At 45.6% G+C, this 18,052-nt stretch overlaps 1 protein-coding gene across 2 annotated transcripts in view; it reads right to left on the reverse strand.

The window, feature by feature from the left end:
- LOC139546427 (unconventional myosin-XVI-like) overlaps positions 1 to 18,052 on the reverse strand; it is a 269,653-nt gene that overhangs the window by 42,011 nt on the left and 209,590 nt on the right. For both annotated transcript variants that reach the window (XM_071354796.1, XM_071354795.1), the window contains exons 31-32: positions 8,258 to 8,628; positions 6,669 to 7,967 (exon numbers count right to left, since the gene is read on the reverse strand). In XM_071354796.1, the coding sequence (XP_071210897.1) occupies positions 6,669 to 7,967; positions 8,258 to 8,628 (1,670 nt within the window). The remainder of the gene's footprint in view (positions 1 to 6,668; positions 7,968 to 8,257; positions 8,629 to 18,052) is intronic.

Below are 18,052 nucleotides of genomic sequence, written 5' to 3' on the forward strand. Positions count from 1 at the left end.
GCTATATACAGGGAGTACCAGTACCAGATCAATGTGGAGCTATATACAGGGAGTACCAGTACCAGGTCAATGTGGAACTATACAGGGAGGACCAGTACCACATAAATGTGCAGGGGTACAGAGGTATTTGAGGTAGATAGGTACACGAAGGCAGGGTAAAGTGACCAGGCATCAAGATAGATAATAATAAGGTATTTGAGGTAGATATGTACATGAAGGCAGGGTAAAGTGACTAGACATCAGGATAGATAATAATAAGGTATTTGAGGTAGATATGTACATGAAGGCAGGGTAAAGTAACTAGGCATCAGAATAGATAATAATAAGGTATTTGAGGTAGATATGTACATGAAGGCAGGGTAAAGTGACTAGGCATCAGGATAGATAATAATAAGGTATTTGAGGTAGATATGTACATGAAGGCAGGGTAAAGTGACTAGACATCAGGATAGATAATAGAAAGGTATTTGAGGTAGATATGTACATGAAGGCAGGGTAAAGTAACTAGGCATCAGAATAGATAATAATAAGGTATTTGAGGTAGATATGTACATGAAGGCAGGGTAAAGTGACTAGACATCAGGATAGATAATAATAAGAGTAAAATAAAGAACAGAGTAACAGCAGCATATGATGAGTGTAAAAGTGTGCGTGTGTGTCTGTGTGTTTGTGTTGTCGGTATGTGTGCTTGTGTGTTATGTGTTCAGGCGTGTGTGGTATATATGAATGCGTGTAGGTTTTGTGTGAGAGTGTCAGTGTAGTGTGTATTTGTGTGTGTATACGGTGTGTATATACACTGAGTGTACAAAACATTTGGCCACTAGGGGCAACAGTGAGTGCTGTTACCTTGAAATAGGTTTGGCTTTTGCTAGGGTGTTGTGGATGGGGATGGTGGATTGGCATCAGCATCTGCATCTGATGCCAAAGGTTGCATTTTTGAATCCAGGGATATTTTAAGCCAATCCTAAACCTTAATTCCTCATCTTAAAATTTTGGAGTTAATGCCTAAACTTAACCTCAAATACTTCGAAATTTGACATTTGGAACAACTTCGAAATTTGAAGTTTGAGAAACATGGATGAAATTCTATTTCTGTGAGACTGTGAGAGCTTGTTGCTCTACAAGGTGTTGAAAGCGTTCCACAGGGATGCTGGCCCATGTTGACTCCAATGTTTTCCACAGTTGTGTCAAGAAGGCTGAATGTCCTTTAAGTGCTGGACCATACTGGATACATACAAGAAACTGTTGAGTGTGAAAACCCCAGAAGCGTTGCAGTTCTTAACACACTCAAACCGGTAATCCTGGCACCTACCACCATACCCTGTTCAAAGGCACTTAAATATTTTGTCTTGCCCATTCACCCTCTGAATGGCACACATACACAATCCATAATCATAGTTTTCATCTGGATTCACCTGGTCAGTCTGTCATTGAAAGGTGTTCCTAATGTACACTCAGTGTATAGTCTTGTGAGTGTGCATTGAGTCAGTGCAAGATAGTGTCAGAGCAGATAGTCCGCGTAACCATTAATTAACTATTTATCGGTCTTATGGCTATTTAGCGGTCTTATGGCTATTTAGCGGTCTTATGGCTATTTAGCAGTCTTATGGCTATTTAGCAGTCTTATGGCTATTTAGCAGTCTTATGGCTATTTAGCAGTCTTATGGTTATTTAGCGGTCTTATGGCTATTTAACGGTCTTATGGCTATTTAGCGGTCTTATGGCTATTTAGCAGTCTTATGGCTATTTAGTGGTCTTATGGCTATTTAGCGGTCTTATGACTATTTAGCTGTCTTATGGCTATTTAGCAGTCTTATGGCTATTTAGCAGTCTTATGGTTATTTAGCGGTCTTATGGCTATTTAACGGTCTTATGGCTATTTAGCGGTCTTATGGCTATTTAGCAGTCTTATGGCTATTTAGCAGTCTTATGGCTATTTAGCAGTCTTATGGCTATTTAGTGGTCTTATGGCTATTTAGCGGTCTTATGGCTATTTAGCGGTCTTATGGCTATTTAACGGTCTTATGGCTATTTAGCGGTCTTATGGCTATTTAGCAGTTTTATGGATATTTAGCAGTCTTATGGCTATTTAGCAGTCTTATGGCTATTTAGCAGTCTTATGGCTATTTAGCAGTCTTATGGTTATTTAGCGGTCTTATGGCTATTTAGCAGTCTTATGGCTATTTAGCAGTCTTATGGCTATTTAGCAGTCTTATGGCTATTTAGTGGTCTTATGGCTATTTAGCGGTCTTATGACTATTTAGCTGTCTTATGGCTATTTAACGGTCTTATGGCTATTTAGTGGTCTTATGGCTATTTAGCAGTCTTATGGCTATTTAGCGGTCTTATGGCTATTTAGCGGTCTTATGGTTATCTAGCGGTCTTATGGCTATTTAGCGGTCTTATGGCTATTTAGCGGTCTTATGGCTATTTAACGGTCTTATGGCTATTTAGCGGTCTTATGGCTATTTAGCAGTTTTATGGATATTTAGCAGTCTTATGGCTATTTAGCAGTTTTATGGATATTTAGCAGTCTTATGGCTATTTAGTGGTCTTATGGCTATTTAGCGGTCTTATGACTATTTAGCTGTCTTATGGCTATTTAACGGTCTTATGGCTATTTAGTGGTCTTATGGCTATTTAGCAGTCTTATGGCTATTTAGCGGTCTTATGGCTATTTAGCGGTCTTATGGTTATTTAGCGGTCTTATGGCTATTTAGCGGTCTTATGGCAATTTAGCGGTCTTATGGCAATTTAGCGGTCTTATGGCTATTTAACGGTCTTATGGCTATTTAGCGGTCTTATGGCTATTTAGCAGTTTTATGGATATTTAGCAGTCTTATGGCTATTTAGTGGTCTTATGGCTATTTAGCGGTCTTATGGCTATTTAGTGGTCTTATGGCTATTTAGCAGTCTTATGGCTATTTAGTGGTCTTATGGCTATTTAGCGGTCTTATGGCTATTTAGTGGTCTTATGGCTATTTAGCGGTCTTATGACTATTTAGCTGTCTTATGGCTATTTAACGGTCTTATGGCTATTTAGTGGTCTTATGGCTATTTAGCGGTCTTATGGCTATTTAGTGGTCTTATGGCTATTTAACGGTCTTATGGCTATTTAGTAGTCTTATGGTTATTTAGCAGTCTTATGGCTATTTAGCGGTCTTATGGCTATTTAGCAGTCTTATGGCTATTTAGTGGTCTTATGGCTATTTAGCAGTCTTATGGCTATTTAGCAGTCTTATGGCTATTTAGCAGTCTTATGGCTATTTAGCAGTCTTATGGCTATTTAACGGTCTTATGGCTATTTAGTGGTCTTATGGCTATTTAGCAGTCTTATGGCTATTTAGTGGTCTTATGGCTATTTAGCAGTCTTATGGCTATTTAGCAGTCTTATCGCTATTTAGCAGTCTTATCGCTATTTAGCAGTCTTATGGCTATTTAGCTGTCTTTTGGCTATTTAACGGTCTTATGGCTATTTAGTGGTCTTATGGCTATTTAGCAGTCTTATGGCTATTTAGCAGTCTTATGGCTATTTAGCAGTCTTATGGCTATTTAGCAGTCTTATGGCTATTTAGCAGTCTTATGGCTTGGGGGTAGAAGCTGTCTCGGAGAATGTTGGTCCAAGAGCCGATGCTTCGGTATCGTTAACCAGACGGTAGCAGAATGAACAGTATATGACTAGAACGGCTGGAGTCTTTGGCAATTTGTTGGGCCTTCCTTTGACACCGCTTAATATAGAGATCCTGGATGGCAAGGAGCTCGGCCCCAGTGATGTACTGGGCTGTCCTCAGTACCCTCTGTAGCGCCATGCGGTTGAGGGCGGTGCATTCGCCATATCAAGCAGTGATGCAGCCAGTCAAGACGCTCTCGATGGTGCAGCTGTAGACATTTCTGAGGATCCGAGGGCCCATGCCAAATCTTCTCAGCCTCCTGAGGGGGAAGAGGCGCTGTCGTGCCCCCTTCACAGCTGTGCGCGTGTGTGTGGACCATGTTAAGTCGTTAGTGATGTGGGCGCCAAGGAACTTGACGCTCTCGATCCGCGCCACTACAGCCCCATCGATCTCGTACATGTGTAGGGACACTGTGACCTAGTGCAGCTCTAGTGTTGACCCTCTCCATTGATATGAGTGATAAATACTTCTGCTCTTCTTCTCCAAAGGTGAGGTCCTGCATCACCGGTACTAAGGGGCCTACATATGCTGCTCTGCATGCACTATACAGGCACTAAACACAGATAGAGCTACATAACATATGTATGGGTACTGTAAAATGGTGTTGGTGTGTGTGTGTGTGTGTGTGTGTGTGTGTGTGTGTGTGTGTGTGTGTGTGTGTGTGTGTGTGTGTGAAAAAAGGAGAAAGAGACGAGGGACACCTGAGTCCTATTTATCAGCCTGATTCCTCCCTGCCATATGTAAACGGGGACTTGCATGCGTAGTGACATTTGGTGAAATTGCCTTTCTAAAGTCATCTCTTAACATCATCAGTGGAAGGCACGGCTGTGACCGGAGCATCTGTTCCCCTTCAGAGGCATGGAACCCCAAATCAATTCCCATCATGTTGTTACTGTACCATTCCAGAATGATATGGAATATTCCAAGCTGGGGTGTGATTGGTATATAGCTATTGTATTGAGGTGATATTGGATGTTACATTCCCAGCAAGCATCATATCTCTGATGAGATTGAGTCTATATGAATGATATTAATTATCTTATATGAGGTTAGATTGGGGTCTGGTAGAGAGAGTACCTGGGTATGACAGAGTGGCTCTCTCCCCAGCTGCAGTTAACACCTGATAATCATAATCTAGTCTTTGTGTCTCAATGTCTATAGACACCTGTTTAATATTAGCTCATCTACCCTTTGTTACTCCATATTACCCAAAGAAGATGTTTTAATATCAGATTTATACATCGTGATGACATGATTATGTGATTGTGTTGTCATTGATTTATTAGTTAGATTTCATCATACATCATATCAGATTTTGATAATGGTTGAGATTCTTTTTCATTGTTTGCACTAATACTGTACAGTAGCATCAGCATCAGTGTGTGGGTGGGTGTCGTGCCGTGCAAGCATTACACGTTCAACTGAGACGTCCTGTCGCTTAATTAAGACAAGTGTGATTACATCTTTCACAATCTGAAGAAGGGAAATCACCCTCTCTCCTCCTCCTCCTCCTCGCTCCTGAAATTAATTCAATTCAATTCAATTCAAAGGCTTTTTTGGCATGGGAAACATATGTTTACATTGCCAAAGCAAGTGAAACAGACAGTAAACAAAAGTGAAATAAACAATAAAAAATTAACAGTAAACATTACACTGACAAATGTTTTAAAGGAATAGAGACATTTATATGTTATACTGTATGGCTTTGTACAGTGTTATAACGATGTGCAAATAGTTAAAGTACAAAAGGGGGAAAAAATAAACATAAATATGGGTTGAATTTACAATGGTGTTTGTTCTTCACTGGTTGCCCTTTTCTTGTGGCAACAGGTCACAAATATTGCTGGTGTGATGGCACACTGTGGTATTGCACCCAATAGATTTCGGAGTTTATCAAAATTGGATTTGTTTTCAAATTCTTTGTGGGTCTGTGTAATTTGAGGGAAATATGTGTCTCTAATATGGTCATACATTTGGTAGGAGGTTAGGAAGTTCCACCTCATTTTGTGGACAGTGTGCACACAGCCTGTCTTCTATTGAGAGCCAGGTCTGCCTACAGCGGCCTTTCTCAATAGCAAGGCTATGCTCACTGAGTCTGTACATAGTCAAAGCTTTCCTTAAGTTTTGGTCAGTCACTATGGTCAGGTATTCTGTCACTGTGTAATCTCTGTTTAGGGCCAAATAGCCTTCCAGTTTGCGCAGTTTTTTTTTTGTAAATTCTTTCCAATGTGCTAAGTATTTATCTTTCAGTTTTCTAATGATTTGGTTGAGTCTAATTGTGTTGCTGTCCTGGGGCTCTGTGGGGTCTGTTTGTGTTTGTGTACAGAGCTCCAGCTCCAGGACCCTTCTCCAAGTTCATCTCTCTGTAAGTGACAGCTTTGTTATGGAAGGTTTGGGAATCGCTTCCTTTTAGGTGGTTGTAGAAAAAGGCACTTTTTAGGATTTTTATAATTAGCAGGTATCGGTATTCTGCTCTGCATACATTATTTGGAATTAGCCTCTGCTGTGATGGATTCATGTCTCCATCATCTCAGAGTTTAGCAACACACACACGTGCACCCACACACACACATGCACCCACACACACGTGCACCCACACACACACATGCACACACACACACGTGCACCCACACACACACATGCACACACACACACGTGCACCCACACACACACGTGCACCCACACACACACATGCACACACATACATACGTGCACACACACACATGCACCCACACACACACATGCACACACACACATATGTGCACACACACATGTGCACCCACACACACACATGCACACACACACATACGTGCACACACACAAAGACACACAAAGACATACAAAGACACAGTTCTGGAGTTTTCTGGGTCAAATGTATGTGTGTGTGTGTGCATGGTCAGGGGGTGTTTGAGACAATGTTTGAGACAGTGTGTTTGAGACAATTCACAGAGGTAAATGTCATCTGTGTATGTGTGTGTGTGTTACAATGTGACTCACCTCCCTCCCTCATCTTGCGTCCTGTAGTGGTCTTCTTGAGCAGGCTGCGTCCAGAGCTGAACAGGGTGTTGAGCTCATCCAGGGCTGGCTGAGGACTGGTCAGGGGTCTCCCGTTGGCTGGGTTGAACAGCAGGGGCGAGGATGAGCAGGAGTGGGCACGGCGCGGCTCTGGGCGGGTGGACTTGGCTGGAGAGTAGGGAGGGGGCTTGTCCCCCGCAGCCCTATGAGACGAGGAGGGGTAGGAGGGCTTGGGAGAGTCCAAGCCGCCCCCACCCGTGATAGAAGCAGCCCGGGTAAGGGAGAGTATGTTGGACTCTGGGGGGAAGGGGAAGTGGGATGGGGGGCGATAGGGGGGAGGCAGGGCATTGGCGGGAGGAGGGGGAGGCGGAGGGGTGAGGGGAGGAGTGGGCTTGTCTGGGAGGAGGACGGAAAGAGAGGGGGAGGAGTCAGCGCGCTGGCGGTAGTACTGAGGTGAGAGGGGGCTGTCTGGGCCGGCGTAGTTCAGGTTGGATTCAAACACAGGCAGCTTCTTCACCTCCAGAGGGGTGAGGGGCGACTCGTCAGACGCAGGGGAACAGGTGACAGGGGAGGGGGGGAACACCAGGAGAGGGGGGCGGTGGGTGAGCAGGTTGGGGAATGGTGCAGGGATGTCACACCCTCCTTCTTTACTATGAGGGGCCTTGCTGTTTCCTCCGGCGGCAGATGTTTGGGCCTCCATGGTAGTAGATACACCCCCCGGCCCTGCCCTCTTCCCCTCTCCACTCTGAGAGGGAGACAAGCCCAACCCTAACCCCCCTAACATCAACCCTAACGCCTCCAGCTTCCCAGCTGCCTTCGCCGCAGCAACTGCCCCTCCCACAGGAAGTCCCGCCTCCTCGGGCAGGAAGTACTTCATCTCCTCGTAGACGGCCTCGGTGTCTCCCTGCTCGGGGCTGTCGGGGGGGTCCTGGTAACTCCCTCCCAGACTGTAACTCCTGGCCTGAGCCCCCACCATCTCTATGTACACATCCTCCTCATCCTGGTTATGGTGCAGGCTCAGTGTCGCCCCCTGTGGGCCGTCCACAGATGCTGCACGCTGCATCAGCCCTCTCAGACACCCCATACCCCCTAGCCCTCCAGTGCGGGACAGCAGGGCCAGTTTGACATCAGCGGGGCGGAGCTGGAGGAGGTTAAAGCCGGCAGCGTTGATCTCTTCATAGGAGCCAGTGAGCTTTGTGTTGGGGTTCCTCTTGGGCTTGGGAGGAGGCACCTTCCTCATGGTGGTGTAGTCATCACTGTGGGGTCGCGGCTTGGACAGAGCTGGGGAGGGGAAAGATGAGAGGAGAAACAGTTCACAACAGTCACACTGACAGCTGTGTTTTGGGGTACATAGAGGCTAAGGTAATGATAGTTGGTGTGTTGTGGTGTGTATATGTACCATCCGTAGGTGACAGCTGTGTTTTGGGGTACATAGTGGCTAAGGTAATGATAGTTGGTGTGTTGTGGTGTATATATGCACCATCCGTAGGTGACAGCTCTGTTTTGGGGTACATAGAGGCTAAGGTAATGATAGTTGAATAGTATGTCTTAATTGGGGTGTTATATTGTACCATCCGTAGGGGACAACTGTGTTTTGGGGGGGCTCCCTGCAGGGGACCCGTAGCCCTCTGGAGTGGGGCTCTCTCTCGGGGGTCCCAGGGTCAGTCCGGCGCTGACTGCCTCGTAGGACGCACTCAGACGAGTGCTGGGGTCCCGCTTGGGTTTAGGGGGAGGCTGTTTCCGTGGTGATGCCAGGCCTCCCCCATCCTCAGTGGTATGGGCCGCCTGTTGAAGGGCCGGTCTGATGGATGGGCCATGGCTGGAATGTACCAAGTTCTCTACAGCCAGGGGGATGGGCACTGAGCTGGAGCGGAAGTGGCGGATATTCCAGCTCCCCCCATTGACAGAGCCGTCTTGGTTTCTCCCGCTCTTCTCCACAACCCTACATGGGAAATCAGATTGACATGAGAAATAAATGAACATTACTTTTTTTTAAACAAGTCTTTTTCTCCCCATTTCCACAAGTCTTTCTCTCTCTCTCTATTGCTCTAAATCACTATCTTCCTCTCCTTTCATCCCACTTTCTGTATATTTCTATTCCCTATCTCCATCTCTCCTCCCTCTCTCATTTAAATCTCATGATGGACACCTTCTAATTCCAACACCTTCTGTTGATATTTGATCCTGGTTCCAACCAAACATAATAAGATGGATTTTCCTTGAGAGCAACAACAATAAGATAATTACTTTCCATCTACAAATCCAGATAAATTTAATTATTCCCATCATATCATCCACAGACTCCACTCAAATGTATGGCTGCATCATCTGTTATGCCACGAATACATTCTAAAGAGGCCAATACGGGGGATACAGAGTGGAAACCCTATGGATTATTTCTGCTCTTAAATGTTTCAGTCTAATCGGCTGTAATATGATAATATGATATTCACTCTGTAGTTTGATATTTCCTTCTCCAATCTGGAGGAAGCCATCTGTTGGTCCCTCTGGACCAGGTGGAGGGAGGGTTGTGTAAAGTGTGAGAGAGATAGTGTGTCTGTGTGTCTGTGTCACGTTCCTGACCTGTTTTCTGTTAGTTTTTGTATGTGTTAGTTGGTCAGGACGTGAGTTTGGGTGGGCAGTCTATGTTTTCTGTTTCTATGTTGGTTAATGGGTGACCTGATATGGTTCTCAATTAGAGGCAGGTGGTTTTCATCTCCTCTGATTGAGAATCATATTAAGGTAGGTGTTGTCACATTGTTTGTCGTGGGTGTTGTTGTGTCTGTGTTGCACCATACGGGACTGTTTCGTTCGTTCGTCATTTTGTGTAGTCATTTTCCTGTTCGTGAGTTCTTCGTGTTTCAGGTTAGTCACGTTTGTTGGTTGTTGTATTTTGTAGTGTTTGTTGTTTTCCCATTAAAATATGAATACTTACCAATCCGCATCTTGGTCCGATCCATGCTCCTCCTCGTCTGAGGAGGAGAACGACTACGACAGCCGTTACAGTCTGTGTCTCTGTGTGTCTGTGTCTGTCTGTGTCTGTGTGTTTGTTTGTCCGTGTGTGTGTGTGTGTGTGGGGGTTGGTTGGTTCTTATATCATTTGTGGGGACCTAAACAGTCCCCAGAAGAATAGTCCTCTCAAGGATAGTGAAACAAGGAAAATTCACCCTCGTGGAGACATTTCCCACGTCCCCATGAGGACAAAGGCTATTTTAAATGTAGTGGTTAGGTTTAGGTTTAGGTTTAGAAAAAGATAAAGATAAGGAGTTAGTGGTTTGGGAAAATATGATTTTGAATGGAAATTAATTTTAGGTCTGTGTGTGTGTGTGTCTGTGTGTGTGTGTGTGTGTGTGTGTGGTGTGTGTGTGTGTGTGTGTGTGTGTGGTGTGTGTGTGTGTGGTGTGTGGTGTGTGGTGTGTGTGTGTGTGTGTGTGTCTGTGTGTGGTGTGTGTCTGTGTGTGTGTGTCTGTGTCTGTGTGTGTGTGTGTCTGTGTGTGTGTGTCTGTGTCTGTGTCTGTGTCTGTGTGTCTGTGTCTGTGTCTGTGTGTGTGTGTGTGTGTGTGTCTGTGTCTGTGTCTGTGTGTGTGTGTGTGTCCCAGCGACACAATACCTTCCACCCCTCCACCTCCCTCACCCATACCCCCCCTCCACCTCCCTACACACAGCCTCCCTCACCCATATCCCCCTTCCACCTCCCTACACACACCCTCCCTCACCCATATCCCCCCTCCACCTCCCTACACACACCCTCACCCATACCCCCCTCCACCTCCCTCACCCATATTTCCCTTCCACCTCCCTACACACACCCTCCCTCACCCATATCCCCCCTCCACCTCCCTACACACACCCTCCCTCACCCATATCCCCCTCCACCTCCCTACACACACCCTCCCTCACCCATATCCCCCCTCCACCTCCCTACACACACCCTCCCTCACCCATACCCCCCTCCACCTCCCTCACCCATATTTCCCTTCCACCTCCCTACACACACCCTCCCTCACCCATATCCCCCCTCCACCTCCCTACACACACCCTCCCTCACCCATACCCCCCTCCACCTCCCTACACACACCCTCCCTCACCCATATCCCCCCTCCACCTCCATACACACACCCTCCCTCACCCATATCCCCCCTCCACCTCCCTACACACACCCTCCCTCACCCATACCCCCTTCCACCTCCCTCACCCATATTTCCCTTCCACCTCCCTACACACACCCTCCCTCACCCATATCCCCCTCCACCTCCCTACACACACCCTCCCTCACCCATATCCCCCCTCCACCTCCCTACACACACCCTCCCTCACCCATATCCCCCTCCACCTCCCTACACACACCCTCCCTCACCCATATCCCCCCTCCACCTCCCTACACACACCCTCCCTCACCCATACCCCCCATCCACCTCCCTCACCCATATTTCCCTTCCACCTTCCTACAGACACCCTCCCTCATCGATATTCCCCTCCCCCTCTCTACACACCCTCCCTCACCCATATCCCCCTTCCCCCTCTCTACACACACCCTCCCTCACCCATATCCCCCTTCCACCTCTCTACACACACCCTCCTTCACCCATATCCCCCTTCTACCTCCCTACACACACCCTCCCTCATCCATATTCCCCTTCCACCTCTCTACACACACCCTCCCTCATCCATATTCCCCTTCCCCCTCTCTACACACCCTCCCTCACCCATATTCCCCTTCCATCTCTCTACACACACCCTCCCTCATCCGTATTCCCCTTCCCCTCTCCACACACCCCCTCCTCACCTGTTAACCCCTCCTAATGCTGATGACAGTATTAGTGTGTGCGGGAGAGCAAATTACTCTTGAGAGGGAGGAGGAGAAGGAGGAGGAAGGAAAGGGGGGATTACCAGTGACATCCCCGACCCCTTCTCCCTTCTGTATTTCCCTCTCCCTCTTCTCCCTCTCCTTCCTCCCTGCCACTATCCTCCAGTCTCTGTCCCAGTAGCAGATGTCCTGTTAGCATACAAGGGCACATGGAGGACAGAGGCGCAGGTAAGAGTGTTGTGTGTGTGTTCGTGTGTATGTGTGCGTCTCTGTTTTTGTGTTTCCGCTCTCTGCAGGATGTACCAATGTCCAATGTTAATTTGCATTTTAAAACACAATCAGAATTGCAGCTGTTCTGGCCAATTGGAGGCTTATCTCTGTCTGATTAGCATGTTCAGAAGGAATACAGGAATACATTCTAAAAAGACAGCCTCTCTCATTCTTTAGTCCCTACACTGGAAAACCATTTTGGGCCAGTCTTACAATTCAAACAATGGTTGCCATGCCAACTACAAGCTATATGAAGTGTAAATCATAGTCCACTGACGCCAGGAAGGGATAGTCCGATGTCTCACTGTGACATAGATACACAGCTCTGAGACCACCACCCCCGGGGGACGCACAGCCCGAACACGCACCTCCACACAATTCCCAACCAACGCGGCTCCGGTACGCGTTCTCTATTTATTTTAAAGCATTGACAGTTGTGGCAACAGTTGGAGAAATTGTGCGGAAAATTCGAAAAGTATGAAAGGCAACGGTCCAATATTCTACAACACTTGTGTGTACACGTACACATTTTGGACTATGATTTTACACTGCTGCTACTTGCTGTTTACTATCTATTCATAGTCCCTTTACCCCTTACTACCTCGACTAACCTGTACCCCTACCTACATGTACACATTACCTCAACTAACATGTACCCCTACCTACATGTACAACTTACCTCAACTAACCTGTACCCCTACCTACATGTACACATTACATTGACTAACCTGTACCCCTACCTACATGTACACATTACCTCAACTAACCTGTACCCCTACCTACATGTAGACATTACCTCAACTAACCTGTACCCCTACCTACATGTACACATTACCTCAACTAACCTGTACCCCTACCTACATGTACACATTACCTCTACTAACCTGTACCCCTACCTACATGTACACATTACCTTGACTAACCTGTACCCCTACCTACATGCAAACATTACCTCAACTAACCTGTACCCCTACCTACATGTACACATTACCTTAACTAACCTGTACCCCTACCTACATGTACACATTACCTTAACTAACCGGTACCCCTACCTACATGTACACATTACCTCAACTAACCTGTACCCCTACCTACATGTACACATTACCTCAACTAACCTGTACCCCTACCTACATGTACACATTACCTCAACTAACATGTACCCCTACCTACATGTACACATTACCTCAACTAACCTGTACCCCTACCTACATGTACACATTACCTCAACTAACCTGTACCCCTACCTACATGTACACATTACCTCAACTAACCTGTACCCCTACCTACATGTACACATTACCTTGACTAACCTGTACCCCTACCTACATGTACACATTACCTCAACTAACCTGTACCCCTACCTACATGTACACATTACCTCAACTAACCTGTACCCCTACCTACATGTACACATAACCTCTACTAACCTGTACCCCTACCTACATGTACACATTACCTCGACTAACATGTACCCCTACCTACATGCACACATTACCTCAACTAACCTGTACCCCTACCTACATGTACACATTACCTCAACTAACCTGTACCCCTACCTACATGTACACATTACCTCAACTAACCTGTACCCCTACCTACATGTACACATTACCTCAACTAACCTGTACCCCTACCTACATGCACACATTACCTCAACTAACCTGTACCCCTACATACATGTACACATTACCTCAACTAACCTGTACCCCTACCTACATGTGCACATTACCTCAACTAACCTGTACCCCTACCTACATGTACACATTACCTTGACTAACCTGTACCCCTACCTACATGTACACATTACCTCAACTAACCTGTACCCCTACCTACATGTACACATTACCTTGACTAACCTGTACCCCTACCTACATGCACACATTACCTCAACTAACCTTTACCCCTACCTACATGTACACATTACCTCAACTAACCTGTACCCCTACCTACATGTACAAATTACCTCGACTAACCTGTACCCCTACCTACATGTACACATTACCTCAACTAACATGTACCCCTACCTACATGTACACATTACCTCGACTAACCTGTACCCCTACCTACATGTACACATTACCTCGACTAACCTGTACCCCTACCTACATGTACACATTACCTCAACTAACATGTACCCCTACCTACATGTACACATTACCTCGACTAACCTGTACCCCTACCTACATGTACACATTACCTCGACTAACCTGTACCCCTACCTACATGTACACATTACCTCAACTAACATGTACCCCTACCTACATGTACACATTACCTCGACTAACCTGTACCCCTACCTACATGTACACATTACCTCGACTAACATGTACCCCTACCTACATGCACACATTACCTCAACTAACCTGTACCCCTACCTACATGTACACATTACCTCTACTAACCTGTACCCCTACATACATGTACACATTACCTCAACTAACCTGTACCCCTACCTACATGTACACATTACCTCGACTAACCTGTACCCCTACCTACATGTACACATTACCTCGACTAACCTGTACCCCTACCTACATGTACACATTACCTCAACTAACATGTACCCCTACCTACATGTACACATTACCTCGACTAACCTGTACCCCTACCTACATGTACACATTACCTCGACTAACATGTACCCCTACCTACATGCACACATTACCTCAACTAACCTGTACCCCTACCTACATGTACACATTACCTTAACTAACCTGTACCCCTACCTACATGTACACATTACCTTAACTAACCTGTACCCCTACCTACATGTACACATTACCTTAACTAACCGGTACCCCTACCTACATGTACACATTACCTCAACTAACCTGTACCCCTACCTACATGTACACATTACCTCAACTAACCTGTACCCCTACCTACATGTACACATTACCTCAACTAACATGTACCCCTACCTACATGTACACATTACCTCAACTAACCTGTACCCCTACCTACATGTACACATTACCTCAACTAACCTGTACCCCTACCTACATGTACACATTACCTCGACTAACCTGTACCCCTACCTACATGTACACATTACCTCAACTAACCTGTACCCCTACCTACATGTACACATTACCTCAACTAACCTGTACCCCTACCTACATGTACACATAACCTCTACTAACCTGTACCCCTACCTACATGTACACATTACCTCGACTAACATGTACCCCTACCTACATGCACACATTACCTCAACTAACCTGTACCCCTACCTACATGTACACATTACCTCAACTAACCTGTACCCCTACCTACATGTACACATTACCTCAACTAACCTGTACCCCTACCTACATGTACACATTACCTCAACTAACCTGTACCCCTACCTACATGCACACATTACCTCAACTAACCTGTACCCCTACATACATGTACACATTACCTCAACTAACCTGTACCCCTACCTACATGTGCACATTACCTCAACTAACCTGTACCCCTACCTACATGTACACATTACCTTGACTAACCTGTACCCCTACCTACATGTACACATTACCTCAACTAACCTGTACCCCTACCTACATGTACACATTACCTTGACTAACCTGTACCCCTACCTACATGCACACATTACCTCAACTAACCTTTACCCCTACCTACATGTACACATTACCTCAACTAACATGTACCCCTACCTACATGTACACATTACCTCAACTAACCTGTACCCCTACCTACATGTACACATTACCTCAACTAACCTGTACCCCTACCTACATGTACACATTACCTCGACTAACCTGTACCCCTACCTACATGTACACATTACCTCAACTAACCTGTACCCCTACCTACATGTACACATTACCTCAACTAACCTGTACCCCTACCTACATGTACACATAACCTCTACTAACCTGTACCCCTACCTACATGTACACATTACCTCGACTAACATGTACCCCTACCTACATGCACACATTACCTCAACTAACCTGTACCCCTACCTACATGTACACATTACCTCAACTAACCTGTACCCCTACCTACATGTACACATTACCTCAACTAACCTGTACCCCTACCTACATGTACACATTACCTCAACTAACCTGTACCCCTACCTACATGCACACATTACCTCAACTAACCTGTACCCCTACATACATGTACACATTACCTCAACTAACCTGTACCCCTACCTACATGTACACATTACCTCAACTAACCTGTACCCCTACCTACATGTACACATTACCTTGACTAACCTGTACCCCTACCTACATGCACACATTACCTCAACTAACCTTTACCCCTACCTACATGTACACATTACCTCAACTAACCTGTACCCCTACCTACATGTACAAATTACCTCGACTAACCTGTACCCCTACCTACATGTACACATTACCTCGACTAACCTGTACCCCTACCTACATGTACACATTACCTCGACTAACCTGTACCCCTACCTACATGTACACATTACCTCAACTAACATGTACCCCTACCTACATGTACACATTACCTCGACTAACCTGTACCCCTACCTACATGTACACATTACCTCGACTAACATGTACCCCTACCTACATGCACACATTACCTCAACTAACCTGTACCCCTACCTACATGTACACATTACCTCTACTAACCTGTACCCCTACATACATGTACACATTACCTCAACTAACCTGTACCCCTACCTACATGTACACATTACCTCGACTAACCTGTACCCCTACCTACATGTACACATTACCTCAACTAACATGTACCCCTACCTACATGTACACATTACCTCGACTAACCTGTACCCCTACCTACATGTACACATTACCTCGACTAACATGTACCCCTACCTACATGCGCACATTACCTCAACTAACCTGTACCCCTACCTACATGTACACATTACCTCTACTAACCTGTACCCCTACATACATGTACACATTACCTCAACTAACCTGTACCCCTACCTACATGTACACATTACCTCGACTAACCTGTACCCCTACCTACATGTACACATTACCTCAACTAACATGTACCCCTACCTACATGTACACATTACCTCGACTAACCTGTACCCCTACCTACATGTACACATTACCTCGACTAACATGTACCCCTACCTACATGCACACATTACCTCAACTAACCTGTACCCCTACCTACATGTACACATTACCTTAACTAACCTGTACCCCTACCTACATGTACACATTACCTTAACTAACCTGTACCCCTACCTACATGTACACATTACCTTAACTAACCGGTACCCCTACCTACATGTACACATTACCTCAACTAACCTGTACCCCTACCTACATGTACACATTACCTCAACTAACCTGTACCCCTACCTACATGTACACATTACCTCAACTAACATGTACCCCTACCTACATGTACACATTACCTCAACTAACCTGTACCCCTACCTACATGTACACATTACCTCAACTAACCTGTACCCCTACCTACATGTACACATTACCTCGACTAACCTGTACCCCTACCTACATGTACACATTACCTCAACTAACCTGTACCCCTACCTACATGTACACATTACCTCAACTAACCTGTACCCCTACCTACATGTACACATAACCTCTACTAACCTGTACCCCTACCTACATGTACACATTACCTCGACTAACATGTACCCCTACCTACATGCACACATTACCTCAACTAACCTGTACCCCTACCTACATGTACACATTACCTCAACTAACCTGTACCCCTACCTACATGTACACATTACCTCAACTAACCTGTACCCCTACCTACATGTACACATTACCTCAACTAACCTGTACCCCTACCTACATGCACACATTACCTCAACTAACCTGTACCCCTACATACATGTACACATTACCTCAACTAACCTGTACCCCTACCTACATGTGCACATTACCTCAACTAACCTGTACCCCTACCTACATGTACACATTACCTTGACTAACCTGTACCCCTACCTACATGTACACATTACCTCAACTAACCTGTACCCCTACCTACATGTACACATTACCTTGACTAACCTGTACCCCTACCTACATGCACACATTACCTCAACTAACCTTTACCCCTACCTACATGTACACATTACCTCAACTAACATGTACCCCTACCTACATGTACACATTACCTCAACTAACCTGTACCCCTACCTACATGTACACATTACCTCAACTAACCTGTACCCCTACCTACATGTACACATTACCTCGACTAACCTGTACCCCTACCTACATGTACACATTACCTCAACTAACCTGTACCCCTACCTACATGTACA

Source organism: Salvelinus alpinus, chromosome 20 (assembly GCF_045679555.1).
Source record: "Salvelinus alpinus chromosome 20, SLU_Salpinus.1, whole genome shotgun sequence".
Classification (NCBI taxonomy): Eukaryota; Metazoa; Chordata; class Actinopteri; order Salmoniformes; family Salmonidae; genus Salvelinus; species Salvelinus alpinus.